General features: G+C 35.2%; 1 protein-coding gene across 7 annotated transcripts in view; it reads left to right on the top strand.

Annotated features, from left to right (window-relative positions):
* Positions 1 to 17,145, top strand: part of SNF4Agamma (SNF4/AMP-activated protein kinase gamma subunit) — a 77,211-nt gene that overhangs the window by 732 nt on the left and 59,334 nt on the right. For 2 of the 7 annotated variants that reach the window (XM_018446111.1, XM_018446112.1), the window contains exons 2-3: positions 13,283 to 14,002; positions 15,663 to 16,348. In XM_018446111.1, coding sequence (XP_018301613.1) covers positions 13,291 to 14,002; positions 15,663 to 16,348 — 1,398 coding nt within the window. In that variant the 5' untranslated portion in view covers positions 13,283 to 13,290. Of the gene's footprint in view, positions 1 to 461; positions 484 to 8,353; positions 8,366 to 12,884; positions 13,006 to 13,133; positions 13,157 to 13,282; positions 14,003 to 15,662; positions 16,349 to 17,145 lie in introns of those variants that run through there. The other 5 variants (XM_018446110.1, XM_018446114.1, XM_018446115.1 and 2 more) reach the window with 5 other exon arrangements.

The raw sequence follows: 17,145 nt of genomic DNA, 5'->3' as shown, positions 1-17,145 counted from the left end.
TAGACACGCTTGTCTGGGAAGGGCTTTTGTGTGCCATAGCGCTTTTTAATGCATGCTCTGGCTATAACGCCTGTCACTTTAAAAAGGGAGCCATTAGCATATCTGTTTTTTATAGTTGAATTAACATAGTACTTCTGGAATTGAAAGTATAATATTTTATCTGTGCTTTTACTCCTGCATTAGAAATTTTTTCTCACTTTATATAGCTAAATATCAAACATACCTGTTTCACTATTTGAGTTATAAAAAAAGAGACCTATGATACAATTCTGATTAAATTTGAATTCGCTTCTTCAGGTTCAAGATTCAGTCTCTTCCCATTCGATGGTACCTTTCGCGCGATGAGACCAAGGTTGCCAAAACTCGAAAAAACTGGATCGAAGTCTTGAGGACTCTACGCGTTTGACATTTGGTGATAGAAAGAAAGAAAGTTCTAGCGCAGTCTGACGCAGGAATAAAGAACAGACCTAAGATTGGAAATTGGTACTTATTATTACACGCGCGTACGCGCACGTTGTCACGTTTTAACCCGCGGTATATCCGGTCACGTCGCCTTGGCGCGCGCGACCGGCCGGTCGATATTCCGCTTCGTCGGACAGGAGACACGAGGACGACGTGGCCACGCAACGCGAGACGCTTCCGTTCGCGCAGTCCGTATTGTCCCGCGGCGACGACGACGACGTCACCAGCGGCGTCGTCGTCGTTACTCGCTCGACGGCCCGCCGCTCCCCGCGCGCGAGACCTAACCTAACCACCTCGTCCGCGCGCACGCTACGTCGCGCGCGAGTCGAACGCGAGCGCGAGAGGATCGATCGACCTGGTGGCCATCCCGGGGCGACCGGCACGTAAACTCGTCGCCGTGAATCCGCGCCGTTTCTTTCCCCTTCGGTGCGTCGTGACCGGGAGAAGCCAGGGGAGAACGAGGACGACGTCGCGGAGAATCTCGTTTTATGTAGGTATGAACTAACTGCGATATAAAGAGATCCGTCAACCACGTTCTTAGCCTGAGGTAATGAATAATATATGCAGTCATCCTGTGTATCTCTGTGGCTCTATCACGTCCGTCCTTCTGACCGTTTACAACCGAGACGTTGTGCCATTGATTCGTCGCGTTATCGATTACTCCGCTTAATTATCGTAACACGTGGCTGTGGCTCGCGTGCGTCCAGTTGTACCTCACGCGGATATATTTTTTTTCTTCTGTGAAGCTCGCTCGTTTCGTTTGAGTCTCATTTAAATCTTTAAATCTCTTTCTCTCTCTCTCTCTCTGTATGAGAGACTCCATGATTTTTAAATCGTTTTTGTTTCTGTTTACAATTAGCTGAGTTATTTCACAATTGTTTCGAACAGACGAGTAGATGCATTGAAAACAATTTCTGATTGAAAATGGACGAATCAGAATTTTCTGGTTAAATTTATTAGAATTCTAGTTGAGATAATCGGAATTCTGGTTGATACAATATTTCTGGTAAAATCTATTAGAATTTTTATGTTTACTAGAATAACTATATCAATCAAAATTCTAGTTATCTCAACTAGAAATCTAGCTGAGATAACTAAATTTAACTAGAAAATTCTTATGAGTCCATTTTCCACCAGAATTACTATTTAATCCAACCAGACGATTTTTCTTAGTGTGTATTATAGTTTTAAAAAAGTCGCTTTTTTCAAATTGCTGGAAAAAAACCGGAAAAATTTCGATTTTTTTCCGAAAAATTGGTTTTTTTGGAAAAATTGCTGTTTTTGCTATATGTAAAAGACATAATAATAGTAATTTTTAAATTCCTTTATAAAATTAATGCGATCTATGAAATTATGTAGTATTATTTTTATGAAAATTTTTAGTTATCCTTCTATTTTTATAATATCTAATCTTTTTACCTAATTTTCCTTTAGTACATGGCAAAGTTTAAGTAGATATATTTTTAACTCTAGTTTGTCACATTCCAATCTAATGAACTCCTGAAATGTCTCTTTGTAGTTTATTTTTTTTCAAACATTTTGTTACGAATTCAATTTAAGTCCAAATTACTTTTTAGACCTACTATTATCATATAAACATGATGCTTAGACTCTATATTTTTAATTCTTACATTAATGGTGCAATAATGTATGTTTTGTATGTTTTATTGAATACACTATGCGACCTCGATCTTTTATACAATTTCAAAATTTCTGTTAACTTATCCCGTTGTATATCCTATACGCAATTATTTTCTTTACGGAAAGAACCGAGAAGCAAACGATAGGTTTTACGAGCACGTGTGAATTTTTCCAAAATGAATTTTTCTATCTTTGGGGAAAAAATCGAAGAAATGTGCGGAAAAATTGGAAAAATTAGGTTTTTTCCGATTCTCTTTAAAATTATAGTGCGTATATATTGAAAAAATGGTTTTGTTGAAGTATCTAAAAATTTAGCCATAATCTGCAGACAATTTTATTGGATAAAATAATTCATAACGACACTGGAGTTACTTGTTAGAATGTCAAACTTTTTTGCAGTATTAACGTCATGTATAATTATTTTGATGGTTCAACATTATTATTTTTAGATCTAGTTGAATTTTTAAATACCTTAACAAAACTGTCCTTTCCATATAACTATGTCCGTCTGCGATGTTCATACATTCGTAAAGTGCTAGAATTACTGCTTTTTGTGAGAAACTCAAATATTTAATTTTATCTGACGTTTATTACGCTTCAATCTTGTTAAACAATCGACATTTTTCTCGTAGCTGAATGGAAAGAATGGTTTTGTTGAAGCATCTAAAAATTTATATATAGCTGGATCTAAAAATAATTTTTTTAACCATTAAAATAAAAAGAAATAATTTAATAAATCTATAATTAAATGAGAAAGAAATCCTATGTTTCGGTCGAAGCGGCTCTCATATTGTTTAGAAATAGTATATAATACGTGTGTGTGTGTGTGTGTTTTAAAATAACTATAAATACGCTGAAGCTGATTACTAGAATGTCAAAACATTTTACAGCACTATCATTGAGCAATTTTTATATATATATATTATATATTTATATATATAAATTATATATATTTATATATATATATATATAATTGTTATAATAATTCAAGAAGATTATTTTCAGATGTATATCTAACTTTTGGATACTTCAGCAAAATTGTTTTTTCCGCATAGTTACAACTATGATCTTCGTACACTTATAAAATGTTAGAATTACTACTCTTTGTGAGAATGTAAACTTATTGATATTCATCAGGCTCAATTTTGTTGGTAGTCGATATTATTATTATAATATTCGATATAAATGAAAAAAAAAAAAAAATAATTTTACTGACTTTGCTATTTTGCTTTAAAAATTTAGTTACATATAAATCTAAAAATAATTTTGTTAGACCATCAAACTAATAACTCGATATAAATGGAAAAAAACAATTTTACTAACTTTTACTATTTTGCTCTCTAAAAATTTAGCTATATATAGATCTGAAAATAATTTTGTTAAATCATTAAACTAATTATGTACATGGAACATTAAAGTTATTTGCTAGATTATCAAAACTTTTTGCAGCATTGCCATCATATTTGAGCGTTCTGCATAATTATTTTAATGATGCAAATTATTTTCAGATCTGTATCTAGCTAAGTTTTTAGATGTTTCAGTGAAACTGCAGTTTTTTTTCCGTGTTATGTTCGTCTGCAATCTTTGTGCACTTATAAAATATTAAAATCACTATTTTTCGTACGAGTTTAAACTTATCTGCTGTTCATCAGACTCAGTCTTTGTTAGCAGTCGATATTATTATCATTCGATATAAACGGAAAAAAACAATTTATTTTAGACAAAGAATCTGCTACTTTGCTATCTAAAAGCTTATTAGATACAGATCTAAAAATAATTTTGATGGATTATTAAACTAATTATGTGGAACACTCAAGCTGTTTGCTAAATTATCAAAACGTTTTATATCATCATGCTTGAGCGTCTTACATAATTATTTTGATGATATAAATGATTATATTTAGCTCTGTATTTGTTTAGCTAAATTTTTAGATACTTCATTGTTCTTTCCATATATGTGATCAGCACGATATGCTTGATATACAGTTTTACGCCAACCTATTTTTTATATCAAATGAACTAGATATCATTATAAATAAGTACACTAAACAAATGAAACGTGAAAATATTGATATGGCTTAACAGACACGCCGTCTGTTAAGCCAAACCCAATAATTTCGTAATTGAAAACGCATTCGCTTTCCAAGTATACTCTTTCTGGAGTGTCGCTTATTCATGCATAAACGAATATAATAAAATATTCAAACAATATCGCTGCTGGACTCATAAAACATAACTGTGGCTTGACTTGGAAAGGATTTTCCAGGAGTGCTTACCGAAACGTATAGGTATATATTTTTAATAAGACAACACATGAGACGAGGTCAGAGCTTTTATTACTTTCTTACGTCGCGCCGAATCAATTTTCTCGCGGAGAAGGCTAATAATAAGAATTTATCGTTGAATAATTAATAAATAAACCAAGCTGCGATTGCTGAAAGTGACGGCACGTGTAACACAGAATAAACAGACGAATTCGCGAGACAATGGCAGCTTCACACGCGCGAGCGTTCGCTGCTCTATTTTATTTGAAAAAAAAAACACGTGTGAAAATGCAAGTGGGTGTTTTTCATTTGCATAACTTTTAGCGACATTTGCGCTGAAACTTGAATTAGCTCGAATCGATAGCTCCTGTGCAGACGAATGAGAAGTATTTATCATGTAGAAGTTAAAGCGCGCGATATACTGGCAATGAGTAACTTACAATTAGAGATACATAAAATCAATTTACTTTTCGTGCTAACGGTGAAATTGATTAAACGTGAGTCGGTCCTAATTTTAATTGTACATCAGATAGTTTCACGCGTTTCTTATATAACTGCATAATTGAAGGATCTTATTTTTAAAAAGATTATATTTCTGGATTATATTTTTATCCATTTCTGAAAAGAGATTATATTTTATATTTTCAGTGAGTTTCTCTTGAAATTCACTGAACTTACAGACTTACAAAACGGTGCGAATAGATTCCAACGTAATTACGTGTCGGAAACAGAAGGAGAGGAAAGATGGATCGAAACTAATTTCTGCCTCTTTATATTACACAGTTGGAAAATTTGTGTTAAATTTTTACATGTCCCAAACAGTCCATTCAAATTTTTATGTCAATTTAACATAGGATGGATACATATGTTAGAGAAAGTAATATAAATATTATGTAAAAAATTAACACGAAAAATATAACACTGTAATAATTTGTAAGCTAATTGTAGAACCATATTTAGTCGAATTAACATTTATTGTTAAATTAACGTGGTTCATTTATTTAGCTTACAATTTACATTTAAAATATATATATTATTTTTACATTATTTGTTCATTTAGGTACTCATAAATTAATACTAAATAATATAAAAATATTTTAATACTAAAATCTATTTAATACCTACTATAAATCTGTCATATTTTAGTACTAAAAAACTATGTACACTCGAATATATTTAAAAAAATCAACATAATCATAACAAGGATTTTAAGGAGGATTTTCACCTCTGCCGGCTAAAATTAGGTTATTTTTATGAATTTTTTAAAGAAAATCTAGATATTCTATATAAAAAGATGTGGGTTTTTTTGCATGAAATTATTTAACATTTAAACATTTTTTTATTTAGAAAAAGATGCATTTTAATGGATGTCTCTAAATGGCGATTGAATTAGGGCTCATTAGAAAAACAAACCTCCATGCATGGTGATGTGCACTGCAAATCTAAAAATAAAATTCTTTCGATTTTTGTTAATTATGAATGTCGTTATCCCTCGTACTAGAATAAAATCACTTGCATCAAATTTAAAAAAAAATACGGCATTTAAAAAAATGATTTGATTTTTGTCATAACAATTTGTTACTTTTTTGTTTATAAAAAAATCGAATTTTTGTTGTAAAAATTTAATTCTAGTACCAGACATGTGCAAAAGTATTAGGAAAAAAAACCAAGAGATTATCTTAATTAGTTTTTAAGTTATCACCACTTCCACCAAGGAAAGATGGTTCCGAGAAAAACGCGTTTAAAGTTTTAGTTTAATTTTTTTCATGTGTACGAAAGTTTCAGTGCACTTACGATTATTCTACAATATCAGGGCCATATAATAAACACTTCATACAAATCGTTTTCGTTTTTTTAAAGCAGACAAAGGTGAAAGCTCCCTTAATACAAATACAAAATGTTTTTACTACATATTTTATTTTATGTATTATAATATTGTATAATATATTAATATTACATATTAATCATCGTATTATTTTATATTAACATTATATTAACATATTTTTTTATATTATATTATAGTAATATCTTATATTAATTTACGCAGAATTTTGTTTAGGTGCATTTCTTCTTTTCCTTCGTTTCCTGCAACTCGCAGTTTAAGCAGAGAGCCGATCTCATTGACACACAATGACGTGGATTAAATAGAAAATAGAAAGGAAAATATCGCAAACTTCCGGCTCGCGTCAACCCTACTAAACAGGAAGCACCCAAGTATTACCCATCTTCGATGAAGCGTGATCGCTTATGCACAACGATAATAGTGCAAGCGGTAATAGGGAGTTTTTGCAATACTGTTGATCCAAATACGACGAACGTTAAGGTTATCTTCTTCTTAACAACTAATTAAGAAAAGAATAACGTGACTTTAGCGTTCACCGTATCTGGATTCACGTTTTAGAAAAACTCCCTATTAACGCAAATGATAACGGATACAAAATACCGATTGTGCGTAAGTGATACCGTTGCATATTTTATTATCTGCCATCTAGACGAACGTCGATTTTCTTGTTCGCGCACTGTGTCGACGTACGATATTTTTCCGTACAAACCCACGAGCTATGTCATTTTCGCAGAAAGGGCAGCAGATAGTATTTTAAATATAGATAAATATAGGTAATAGCCGAGTGTATATCTACTGTCTGTGTACAATGACATGATAAGCGAAAAACCAATGGAAAAAAACCGTTTTGCTGAAATATTTGTAAATTTAACTGGGGATACAAAAAAAATAATCATGTTGGACTATTAAAATAATTATATTTGATGCTTAAGCTGATTACTAAAATGTTAAAATTTTTTGTACCATTATCAATTGTTATATATATTTGCTACATCATTATTTTGATGGTCCAACATAATTATTTTCAAATCTATAAGGTACCGGTCTTGTAAACTTTTTGCCTGTGGCGAAAACGTGTAAAGTGAAAAACTTCATTAATGACATGAACTTTTACTTTTCACATTGCATTTTCGCCCTAAGGAAAAAGTTCTGTACTCTGCATGGAAACGACGATTTTGCTGAAGTATCGAAAAATTTTGTTGGACCATCAAAATAATTGGAACGCTCAAATTAATTATTAGAATGTCAAAACTTTTTGAACTTTTGAAACTAATTAATTTGAAGGTCAAACAAAATTATTTTCAAGTCTGTATTTACCTAAATTTTTCGATTTTTTAGCAAAATTCTTTCCATGTGTATCTATTTTTAAATATTTCAGCAAAATCATTCTTTCCATGCAAAATAATTGATCGCGATTACACAAATTTACGAGAAGAGTAATTATTTTGATGGCCCAATAAAATTATTTTCGACTCTAAATTTTTCGATAATAATTTAGCAAAATCGTTCTTTCCGTGTGTATCTAATCATTTTTAAATACTTGAGCAAAATCGTTTTCTTCATGCAAGACTAATTGATTACGATTGTACGTTACGCAATCGAGAAAGAGGTCTTCACGAGTACTCGAAAGAGAAAAAGAAGAAGAGTTAGATCATTAATAACACGTTGCATATCAATGATCTATTATAATCGACAATGGAAATATTCGTCTTGTGTTACACAGCAATTTTATTTGATAATTTCAATTTTTTATGCGGAGTCATCATTTTCCCTGCAGCCACTCGATCAACAATCGGCCCATACTATTGACGTTAACAGCGTGTAGCAATAAATATACGCGTTATTTGTTTTTCTCTCCTTAAAGGCGACATTTACACAACTTGGCTTGGCTCAGCGAATCCAATAACAAAGTCATTCGCAGCGGAAACCGCCAGGATTGCTTCAGCCGGCGATGGCAGACAACGTGGCGACGACGGGGATTATCCCGATCAGCATCAACGAGATTCAACATCATCCTCGTTCTCGATAACGTCTCATCCGTGAAAATTTTTGGCAGCACGTCGCATCGATGAAATTTGCATCGTTCAGCGTTTCGCGTGCCATTCCAAGTTCCAACTTGCGCCTGTTAAAGCGTCACGAATTCTTCGAGCGCATGGTAACAATCGCATTTTGTTCACCGCTAAACACGATAGTCATCGACGAAATTCGCACGAAGAAATACCTGCCGAGCCGAGTTCGTCGATGTCTCGGAAAGTTCTCGACGACTCCACGACAAATTCCTTCAAGCCGTTCAGTCGTCGTGAATCACGTACCATTCGCATTCAGCCCGGAAGGATGTCTTTTCCCATGTCTTGCATTCGAGTTTCGTGGAATTTCGCACTGAAAAAGGTGCCAAGGATGAGATCACGCGTGCACCTGTATAAACGACGCTCGCGCAAAATTCTCAGTAAAACTGTCGCAAATGATGTAAACCAAACAAAACGGTTTTCCTGTCTAAAAATTTAACACACAGATTTGAAGATAATTTTATTGAATAAAATATTTAAATAATGATATTCAAGTGAATTGTTAAAAAATGTCAAAATTTATTATCATGTATCATAAATAATTATTTTGATGGTACAACGTAATTATTTTTAAATCTGTGTATCTAGCTAAATTTTTCGATGCTTCAGCAAAACCGTTTTTTCCATTGCCAGCAAAATTATAAGCTTGATGAACAATAAATAAGTTTAAATTCGTGTTCGATTGGTAACTCTTAACATTTTATAAGTGTACAAAAATGGCGGAATAATTTTATTAGACTCAAAAGAATTATGTAAGACGCTCAAGCTAGTTGCTAGAATATCAAAATATTGTTCTCATAATGCTTGAGTTTCCTTCACAATTATTATTATAATTCAACAAAATTATTCTTAGATAGTACTTCAATAAAACTATTTTTTCCGTTAAGCAATGATAATAATATCGACTGCCAACAATTAAGCCTGAATAATAGATAAGTTTAAATTCGTACTTAGTAACAACTCTAGCATTTTACAAATGTATGAAGATTGCAAAATAATTCTGTATTTTTTCTGTTCAGTCACGCGAATAATACCCTCGAGTTCACATTAAGAGTTTTTTTTGTTGCTTGATAATCGTGATTAATTGAACGATATTCTTCCGCTTGCGATTTATTGAAAACTCTTTGAAAATTCTGAAATGTTTCCAGATGTGCTTCCTTTATAAAAATTTAATACTGATAAATACTGATAAAATACTTATTTTGAGTAGTAAAAGCACTGTTGTTTAGTGCTTTTAATATTCGAAATAAATAATTTTCAGTATTAAATTAGCCAGTGTTAATTGGATTTCTGTAAAAGAAATTGGCGATCTGTATCGTCAGTTCTGTAGTCCCTCCAGTTTGGCCTTTTTCCCACAACATGCTCCCGACAATCGCTCGGGCGATTCGCGTGCTGGGATTCCTTCGCGCTCGCGGTCGCTTTACTCACTTGGACGATAATTGATACCGAGCACGTGCTTACCAGTAATCGTCACGCGCTCGAGCCAAGATGGATCGCCCCATCGTCGACCACTTGGATGACCACGCAAAACAGCCATATAATAGCGTGTACATAATAGCGTGGATTTTATCACATTGAGACGCACGCGATAAAATCCAGGCGAAATTCTTTAAGAAATCCCGCTTTGGAGACTCGTCATAATGAATTAATTACAGTCCTCATTACCGCGCCTCACCTTACAGATAGCTGGTACCTAACAATAATCCGGCTGATTCAATCTACATATAGCAATCTGATCACGAAAACTGACTTCACATAGTTACGTTGGAGTCTTTAATCGCGCTGTTTAGTGAATCACGAGACAAGACATAGCCGACTATAATTTATATGACTTACTATAGACAAGCGTTTAGATGTCTTGTGGCTTATTACGACCACTTATTTCGCTCAGCTTCTTTTCTCGCATTGTCGTTTGCGTAATCGTGACGGAAGCGCGGCGAGAGATAAAATACGTATATTTTTTTCATCGTGGCATGTTCACGGTGGCAATTAATCTCGAAATGTTTGCCGAGTGTATCGAGGCCACGTCGAAGCTAAGATGATCGAACGAGATAAAAGGGGAATTTTCAAGCTAAAATTCTCAGTTTGGAGGTTTTCGTGGCAGGCAATTCGTGAGCGATGCGAAAGTAAATCGCGATTGTTCAGCCGGAATCGTTGAAGGGTTCAATGCGTACGACGACGGTGGGCGTCGACCTTGAATCAGCTGTTTATTCTCAATGCCGACGAGTATATTAATACACCGCGTGTCCTGCAGTGAAAGACGTTGTACTCCCGGGTCGCGTGGCAACGTTTTGTGGAACCTGTCGAGTGCGTTACCGTGTAACGAAACTCCGTGAAAGTCGCCCTCCGTATCCGAAAACACCTGTTGATTGAATAATTTCGATAAATGTTTTTCGTGTTAAGAAAGAGGGAAACTTTTATATAAAAGTTGCTCGCGCGTTGATGTTATAGTTGGAAGTTTCTAACAAGAAGGATGTAATATTTTTTTCGATCGTACGAGAGGAAATGATCGCATGATCATTTGGTAATATATATATATATATATATATACATATATGTTTATTATTATATAACAAAATTGATGAAAAGTCAAACGGACGAATAATTAATTAGGTGAAAGATAAAAATTGGTTTATTAAAACGTCAAGAAGGGATTAAATCTATTAAATAGAGAATTAGAGAAGAAGGGATTAAATTTAATTATTCATTAATATACAATACAATGCATGGAGCGTTTCGACTATACTAACATAAGTCTACTTCAGCCAAATTATAATATAAAATAAGTTAAGAGTTTGGAAACAGATTGATTTTTATTATATATTATAGAAGGTTTACTACCTGGAATTTTCAGAGAATTTCTTTCTTTACTTTTAAAAATATTAAATACTTTATTTACTCTTGAAAATGATTGATGTAATCTCGTGAATTCCTGTTTTTTTACACTGAAAAAAAAAATGATATATCAACAGCATTATTTTAATTTTAAAACAATCTTGTTGATTCAATAACGGTGTAATAAATAAATAAAATTTTATTAAAACAAGAGCATGATGTTTTATTAATAGCGTAACTGAATTAACAAAATTATTTTTTCAATTAAAATAATGCTGTTAACGTAACATCTTTTTTTTCAATATATTAATTTACAATGTATAGTTTGTGTTACTTGTACTCTTGTCTTTTAAAAGTTGTATTGTTGTCTTATCTTGTCTGAAATTTTGAACAAAAGTACTTGGAGAATTCGAAAATTCTTAGGATAGTTATCTACAAAAAATTTCAGTAAATACTCTGTTATATAAAATACTTAATATATAAAATAATATAACATATTACATACAATCGACAAAAGATTTATATCATAATTTGACGTTTTTCTATTTTCTGTTATTTATACTTATATCTTTTAATTATAATATATATAATATATAAACTGTTAAATTATTAAAAACAATATTTTCGAAAATAGAAGGATATAATTATGAATCTCTTTTAATATATGTATATATTATATATATTATGTTTCACGTATATATATATATATATATATGTATATTTGAACCACGATACTTTCATCATTATTCATGTGCAACAAAATCACAATTATGCTAACAAAGCGGAGGAGATTCAATTGTTAGCAGATTTCGTAGAAATAGAGAGTACAGACGGATGTAGCGCGCAGCATACGTCATGACACTAATTGTCGTGGTAATTCCAGTAACGGATTACCCAGTTTTACACACATTGTTTCTGTGACAACATATTGCCGCGTGGCATACGATAAGACTCTCGTGGTGAATTTCCTTGTGATACTTCCGAGATAAAACGTCGATATAAAATCGTGGTTATCGGCTCTCCACGGGATACTGTACCGCGACAGTATCGTTTCTAATTTTACGTTCCTCTTTTTTATTAGTGAAATATCACGTTGTCCCGAGAGATACGCATACACACTCCAGGTCAAAAGTTTGGAGAACACTTTAAAAATTCACATTTTTTGGATCATTTACTGAAATATCCACGTGTTTTTTTAAACAATAATTTTTCTAGATCCAATAACAGTTATGGAATCTAAAGAATTATTGTTACAGAAACACATTGTTATGAATATTTGAGTAAGTAATTCCAGGAATTTTCCAGTCAATTTTTAAAAAGTGTTTTCAAACCTTTGGCCTGGAATGTACGTACAAAGGAATGAAGAAAATATGATGCATTTAAAAATAAAGAAGTAGCTAGCTAATTTTTTCTCTTTTTCTCCTCCCTCCCTCTCTCTCTCTCTCTCTCATACTTTCTTTTTGTTCTCCTTCTTCAGGAACGAATCGAGAATCGTGAGACTTCTGAGAGAAATTTATCAGTGATAAAGCATTTTTTTTCCAACTTCGCTCGTTCGTTTGCGAGAGTTTCGCATGATCCGTCACGTGTCTGCGTCTGCCAGGCCACTCAGATCGGGTCCACGAGCCGAATAGCGTTTTACGTCACGCGCCAGCACGCGGTAAACAAGTAATTCGCGCACGACGGAGCTTGGCGTTCGGCCAGAGAACCGCTAAAGTTCCAACCGCTGTGCCCTTTCGTCTTACACGATCTTGCGTACAATGCTGCGACGTCTGGTCCATGACTCGCAGATGCGCTCTCGCCCTCATGACTCGAATCGCACTTCGCGGAACTCATTATTTTAATTGCTCCGCTTCCCGCGGTATATATATTCGAGATGCTCTCAGACAGAGAGAGGGTAGGTTGGAAATCCAAAAGGGGCTTAGAGAAGAAGAAGAGAGAGAGAAATAGAGTTGCAGACACTGTGTGTGTGTGTGTGTGTGTGTGTGTGTGTGTGTGTGTGTGTAGGGATAGGTGCTATGTCGATGGCGCATTGCGGTAAGCGGTAGGTACGCGCTCTATTTCGTGATCGCATCGACGTAGCTTAGCGTTACGTATGTATGGGGAACTATATAAGAGCGGGAGAGAAGCCCGACCTTGCGCGCGAAAGCGATAATTCTCGCCTTCTCTTTCAGCTTCCTCGATGGAGGGCACCGGCAACGACAAGCAGAACGAGTCGGACGAGTGCGACGTGAACGGGGACAATAGGAAGCGAAACGACGACGATTCGACCGGGCAGGAGGACGTCGATCGAAAGATGAAGGCGGAGGACAAACGCGAGTCCCTGGAGAATATGAATTTGAAGAACGAGATGAAGACGCTTAAGAAGACGCTGTCGGCCGACGACGAGGAGGCCGACGAGGAGGACGAGGGCAGCAAGGAGTCCGCCGACGAGGAGGAGCGCAAGGAAACGCAACCAGGTGGCGAGAAGAAGGAACAGGAGTCATCCAGCGACAGTACATCCACCAGCACTACCGATGACGAATCCGAGACCAGTTCGGAGGACAAGACGGAGCCGTCCAAGCCGGAAACGGTCCAGACGACGCAAACGGAAGCGACTTCGCGGGAGGAATCGAAGGAGAGTACGTCCAAGAACGAGGACACGACGGATGATAGCGATATCGAGGATGATTTGGTATCGGCGATCAATTACAACACAATCACCTCTTTGGCGGCGCTCAAGGATATGTTACAGTCCTCCGGGGAGGATTCCGACGGTGTGGATAGTTTCTTCCATCATTATTTCCTGTCGCATGTAAACCGGCTGCCGTCGAGGAACCAGACGCACAGTCCATATCCCTGGGGCAGGAGATTGTCGGAGTGCCGAGAAGAGGACGAGTATGAGACCGAGGAAGGTGAGGGAAGGCACGCCTTTGTCACTTTGAAGAGAGTTTTTGGGAGTTAATTACCCCGGATTAAACCGGATTCCCGCGGACAATTACGAGAAAAGCGTGCAGTTACGAAATATAAGCTATTGCGAGGAGCCCGTCCAATGAGAGCTAAGATTAGCTTAACGTGCTCGCGTTTGGCAACGCGCGGCGCGAAAAGTCACTCCACTTAGGTAACGATCGCTTTTAAGCATATTTATAACGCGTATTTCTCTCCTCTCTCTGGAACCAGAGAGATACAATCCTTGACCGTTTACAGGACATAATCGACTTTGAGATGCTTTAAATCAAAAATTTGGAAACACTTAAAAAATGACATTTTTGGAATTACTTATAATATTAAAATGTGTGTTCATAACGATGTATTCTTTTTCAACAATACTTCTTTAGATCTATCGACTGATTTTGAGTCTGAAGAATTATTCAAAGAAGAGAAAGAATTATATTTTCGGTCTAAGCGGATCTTGATGTTTGATAATGTTTATATGCAAAGTACATTCGAAACTGTATTTTTTTAGTTCTATAAATTACGCGTCGATTCAGTTTGTCAAACTTAATTGAAACGATATCATAAACTGAAGTTTATGATTGTTTATATCGTCTCCTTGAAAAGTAACGTTCTCTTACTGATTATTGCGCCAATTATCTTCACATGCCTCGGTAATCGAATTAATAAGACACTCGCACGGAATGAAAAAGATTCAGGTTTAAATTCCAACTCAGATAATTTTTCGCAATAAGTTCTTTGCAGTGTTTTAAGATACTCTCTCTCATTGGCATTATTATTACATTGACGAGCAATATAATTCATGAGATTTCCACACAAAAAAAAAACAGTTGTTTTTTTGATGTATCTAAAAATTCATCTAGATACAGATCTAAAAAGAATTTTGTTGGTCCATTAAAATAATTATGTAAGACGCTCAAACTTGCTGCTAGAATGTCAAAATTTTTTGCAGCATAAGATTCTTATGTAAGTATTTTGATAGTCTAATAAAATTGTTTTCAAGTCTGTATCTATAAGCTAAATTGTTTTTTTTTCGTGTAGCTTTAGCTTATGATAGCGTTTATAAAACGCGTTTATAAAACTGAACAATGTATTTGTATATTAAGTACCAAGATCCGCTTTATGATTAAAAATGAGATTTTAAAAAAATTTAAATTTATCAATCTAAATTTCACTTATAATTGGAGAATTATAGATACTTGAGTAAGTAATCTCAAAAATGTTAATTTTTAAAAAGTATTTCCAAATCTTTTGACCTGGAATGCATATTAAAATATCATGATATTATTTATCTCGCGCGTTTCTTTACTGCCTTCACGTTACTGTCTTAATTACGTTACTATTTTAATCACGTTATGAAGGATTTATAATTATACTTAACATTTTTCTATTCTTGCAAATTTACTCTTAATAATTTAATAGCATCGAACGACTTTTATCGATGCGCAATAGTCTTGTCGCGTTACCGCGAATTTTCCGACGATCCAACGGGGTCACAGACGCGCCTTTGTGCCACTCCTCGACCTTGGAACTCCACACGTGAATTGTATAACGAGAGCTTTGTCACATTTTCATGGCGTTTCATCATATCAGAAGCTCTGATCGCGATGGCTTTTACAGGGAAGAACGTCGATAGCCCGAGCGTCGATAGCAAGAAGGATACGTCGAAGACACAGGTTGAAAAGACAGACAGCGTCTCCTCCAAGACGTCAAAGCCGTCGAGTCCGTCGTCTTCGGAGAATTCTAGTTCCGAGAAGATCGACGAGAAGTCTTTGGCGACGTCCAGTGTGTCGGATGCGAAACCACCGTCACCATCGTTAATAACGACGACGACGACGACGATGACGACGACGATGACGACGATGACGATGGCGATGACTACGACGATGACGACGACGACGACAACGACGACGACAACGACGACGACGACGACGTCGACGACAACGATCATAACGCCAACGACGGGCGCAACCATGGCGACGACGACGGTCGCGACGTCGGTTTCCGGTAGATTCACAACATCCACCGTGACGTCACCGACGTCGTCGACGAAGCCTCCACTACGAAGGCGGCATACCACCGGCCCAGGCATGACCTTCCCTGCTACGGATCCCCCTTCGTATTCCACCAGTATGACCTTCTCGAGAACCAGTCCGTTGCCCAGCCCGCATTTCGACAAGCGGTTCTTTGACAGTAGTCTAATCGAGATGAAGAGCCAGGCGAGCAGCACCAGCACTCTCGATTACGACTCCACGGAGGAGGTGTGGGTGCGCAGGATGGATCTCGTGCAGGAGAGGAAACGACGGGTGAGTGAGCTATTATCTCGAGTATTAACCCGCATGATATTAACGAGATCCGCCAAGAATTCTGCTGCTTTTAATGCTCCGGGTGCTACGAAACTTTAATGACTATCTAGGAACTATCTGATATTGTAACAGTACTTGTTGCTCGTGTTGGTGAGGTAGAAAAATCGTACTGAGTAAATTTACTCGTGGCAGCACATCGCTAAAATAGAGTAGCAAATATAACAGATACGAATGTAACAGAACGATTATAAAGAAACTAATTTCATTTGTTGAAATGTAATTGGTTTCTTTACTATCGTTTTTTTGCTGTCGGTTTGTGCGCCATGTATTTAAAAAAGAATGAATTTTTTTAATGGAATTTTATATGTGCAATGCAATTGTTCGACTGAATTGAACAGGTGCCATTCCAAAATTCCATTATCGAATCGATGGCCGCGTTTAAAAAAGAAAAAGCAGTTTTGTAACTGTTGTAAAATTAATATATAAACACACACTCGTATATAAAAAAAACATATGAAAATCAAATAAGTTATTTGTTGTAAAATTCCTTAATACGATTAAAGATTAATATAGTTAAATATATTCTTGTTCTTAGTTTCTCACTGAATCTATTAGGTTGGTACAAAAAGAATGTCGGTTTTCGATATTATAAAATGGTTGGTCTTCCTTTTCCAATATATTCTATTATATTTTTAAAAAGTTAGCGATTATACCATTTGATAGAGTTACAGCTTTAAGAATCTATATTTTTCTCTAAGAATCTATAACCTAATAAATGAATAAACCAATCGTATTAA

The sequence above is a fragment of the Mycetomoellerius zeteki genome, unplaced genomic scaffold, assembly GCF_001594055.1.
Source record: "Mycetomoellerius zeteki isolate Tzet28-1 unplaced genomic scaffold, Tzet1.0 scaffold174, whole genome shotgun sequence".
Classification (NCBI taxonomy): domain Eukaryota; kingdom Metazoa; phylum Arthropoda; class Insecta; order Hymenoptera; family Formicidae; genus Mycetomoellerius; species Mycetomoellerius zeteki.
The sequence above is the reverse complement of the archived record's forward strand: the minus strand, read 5'-3'. Positions and strand labels throughout refer to the sequence as shown.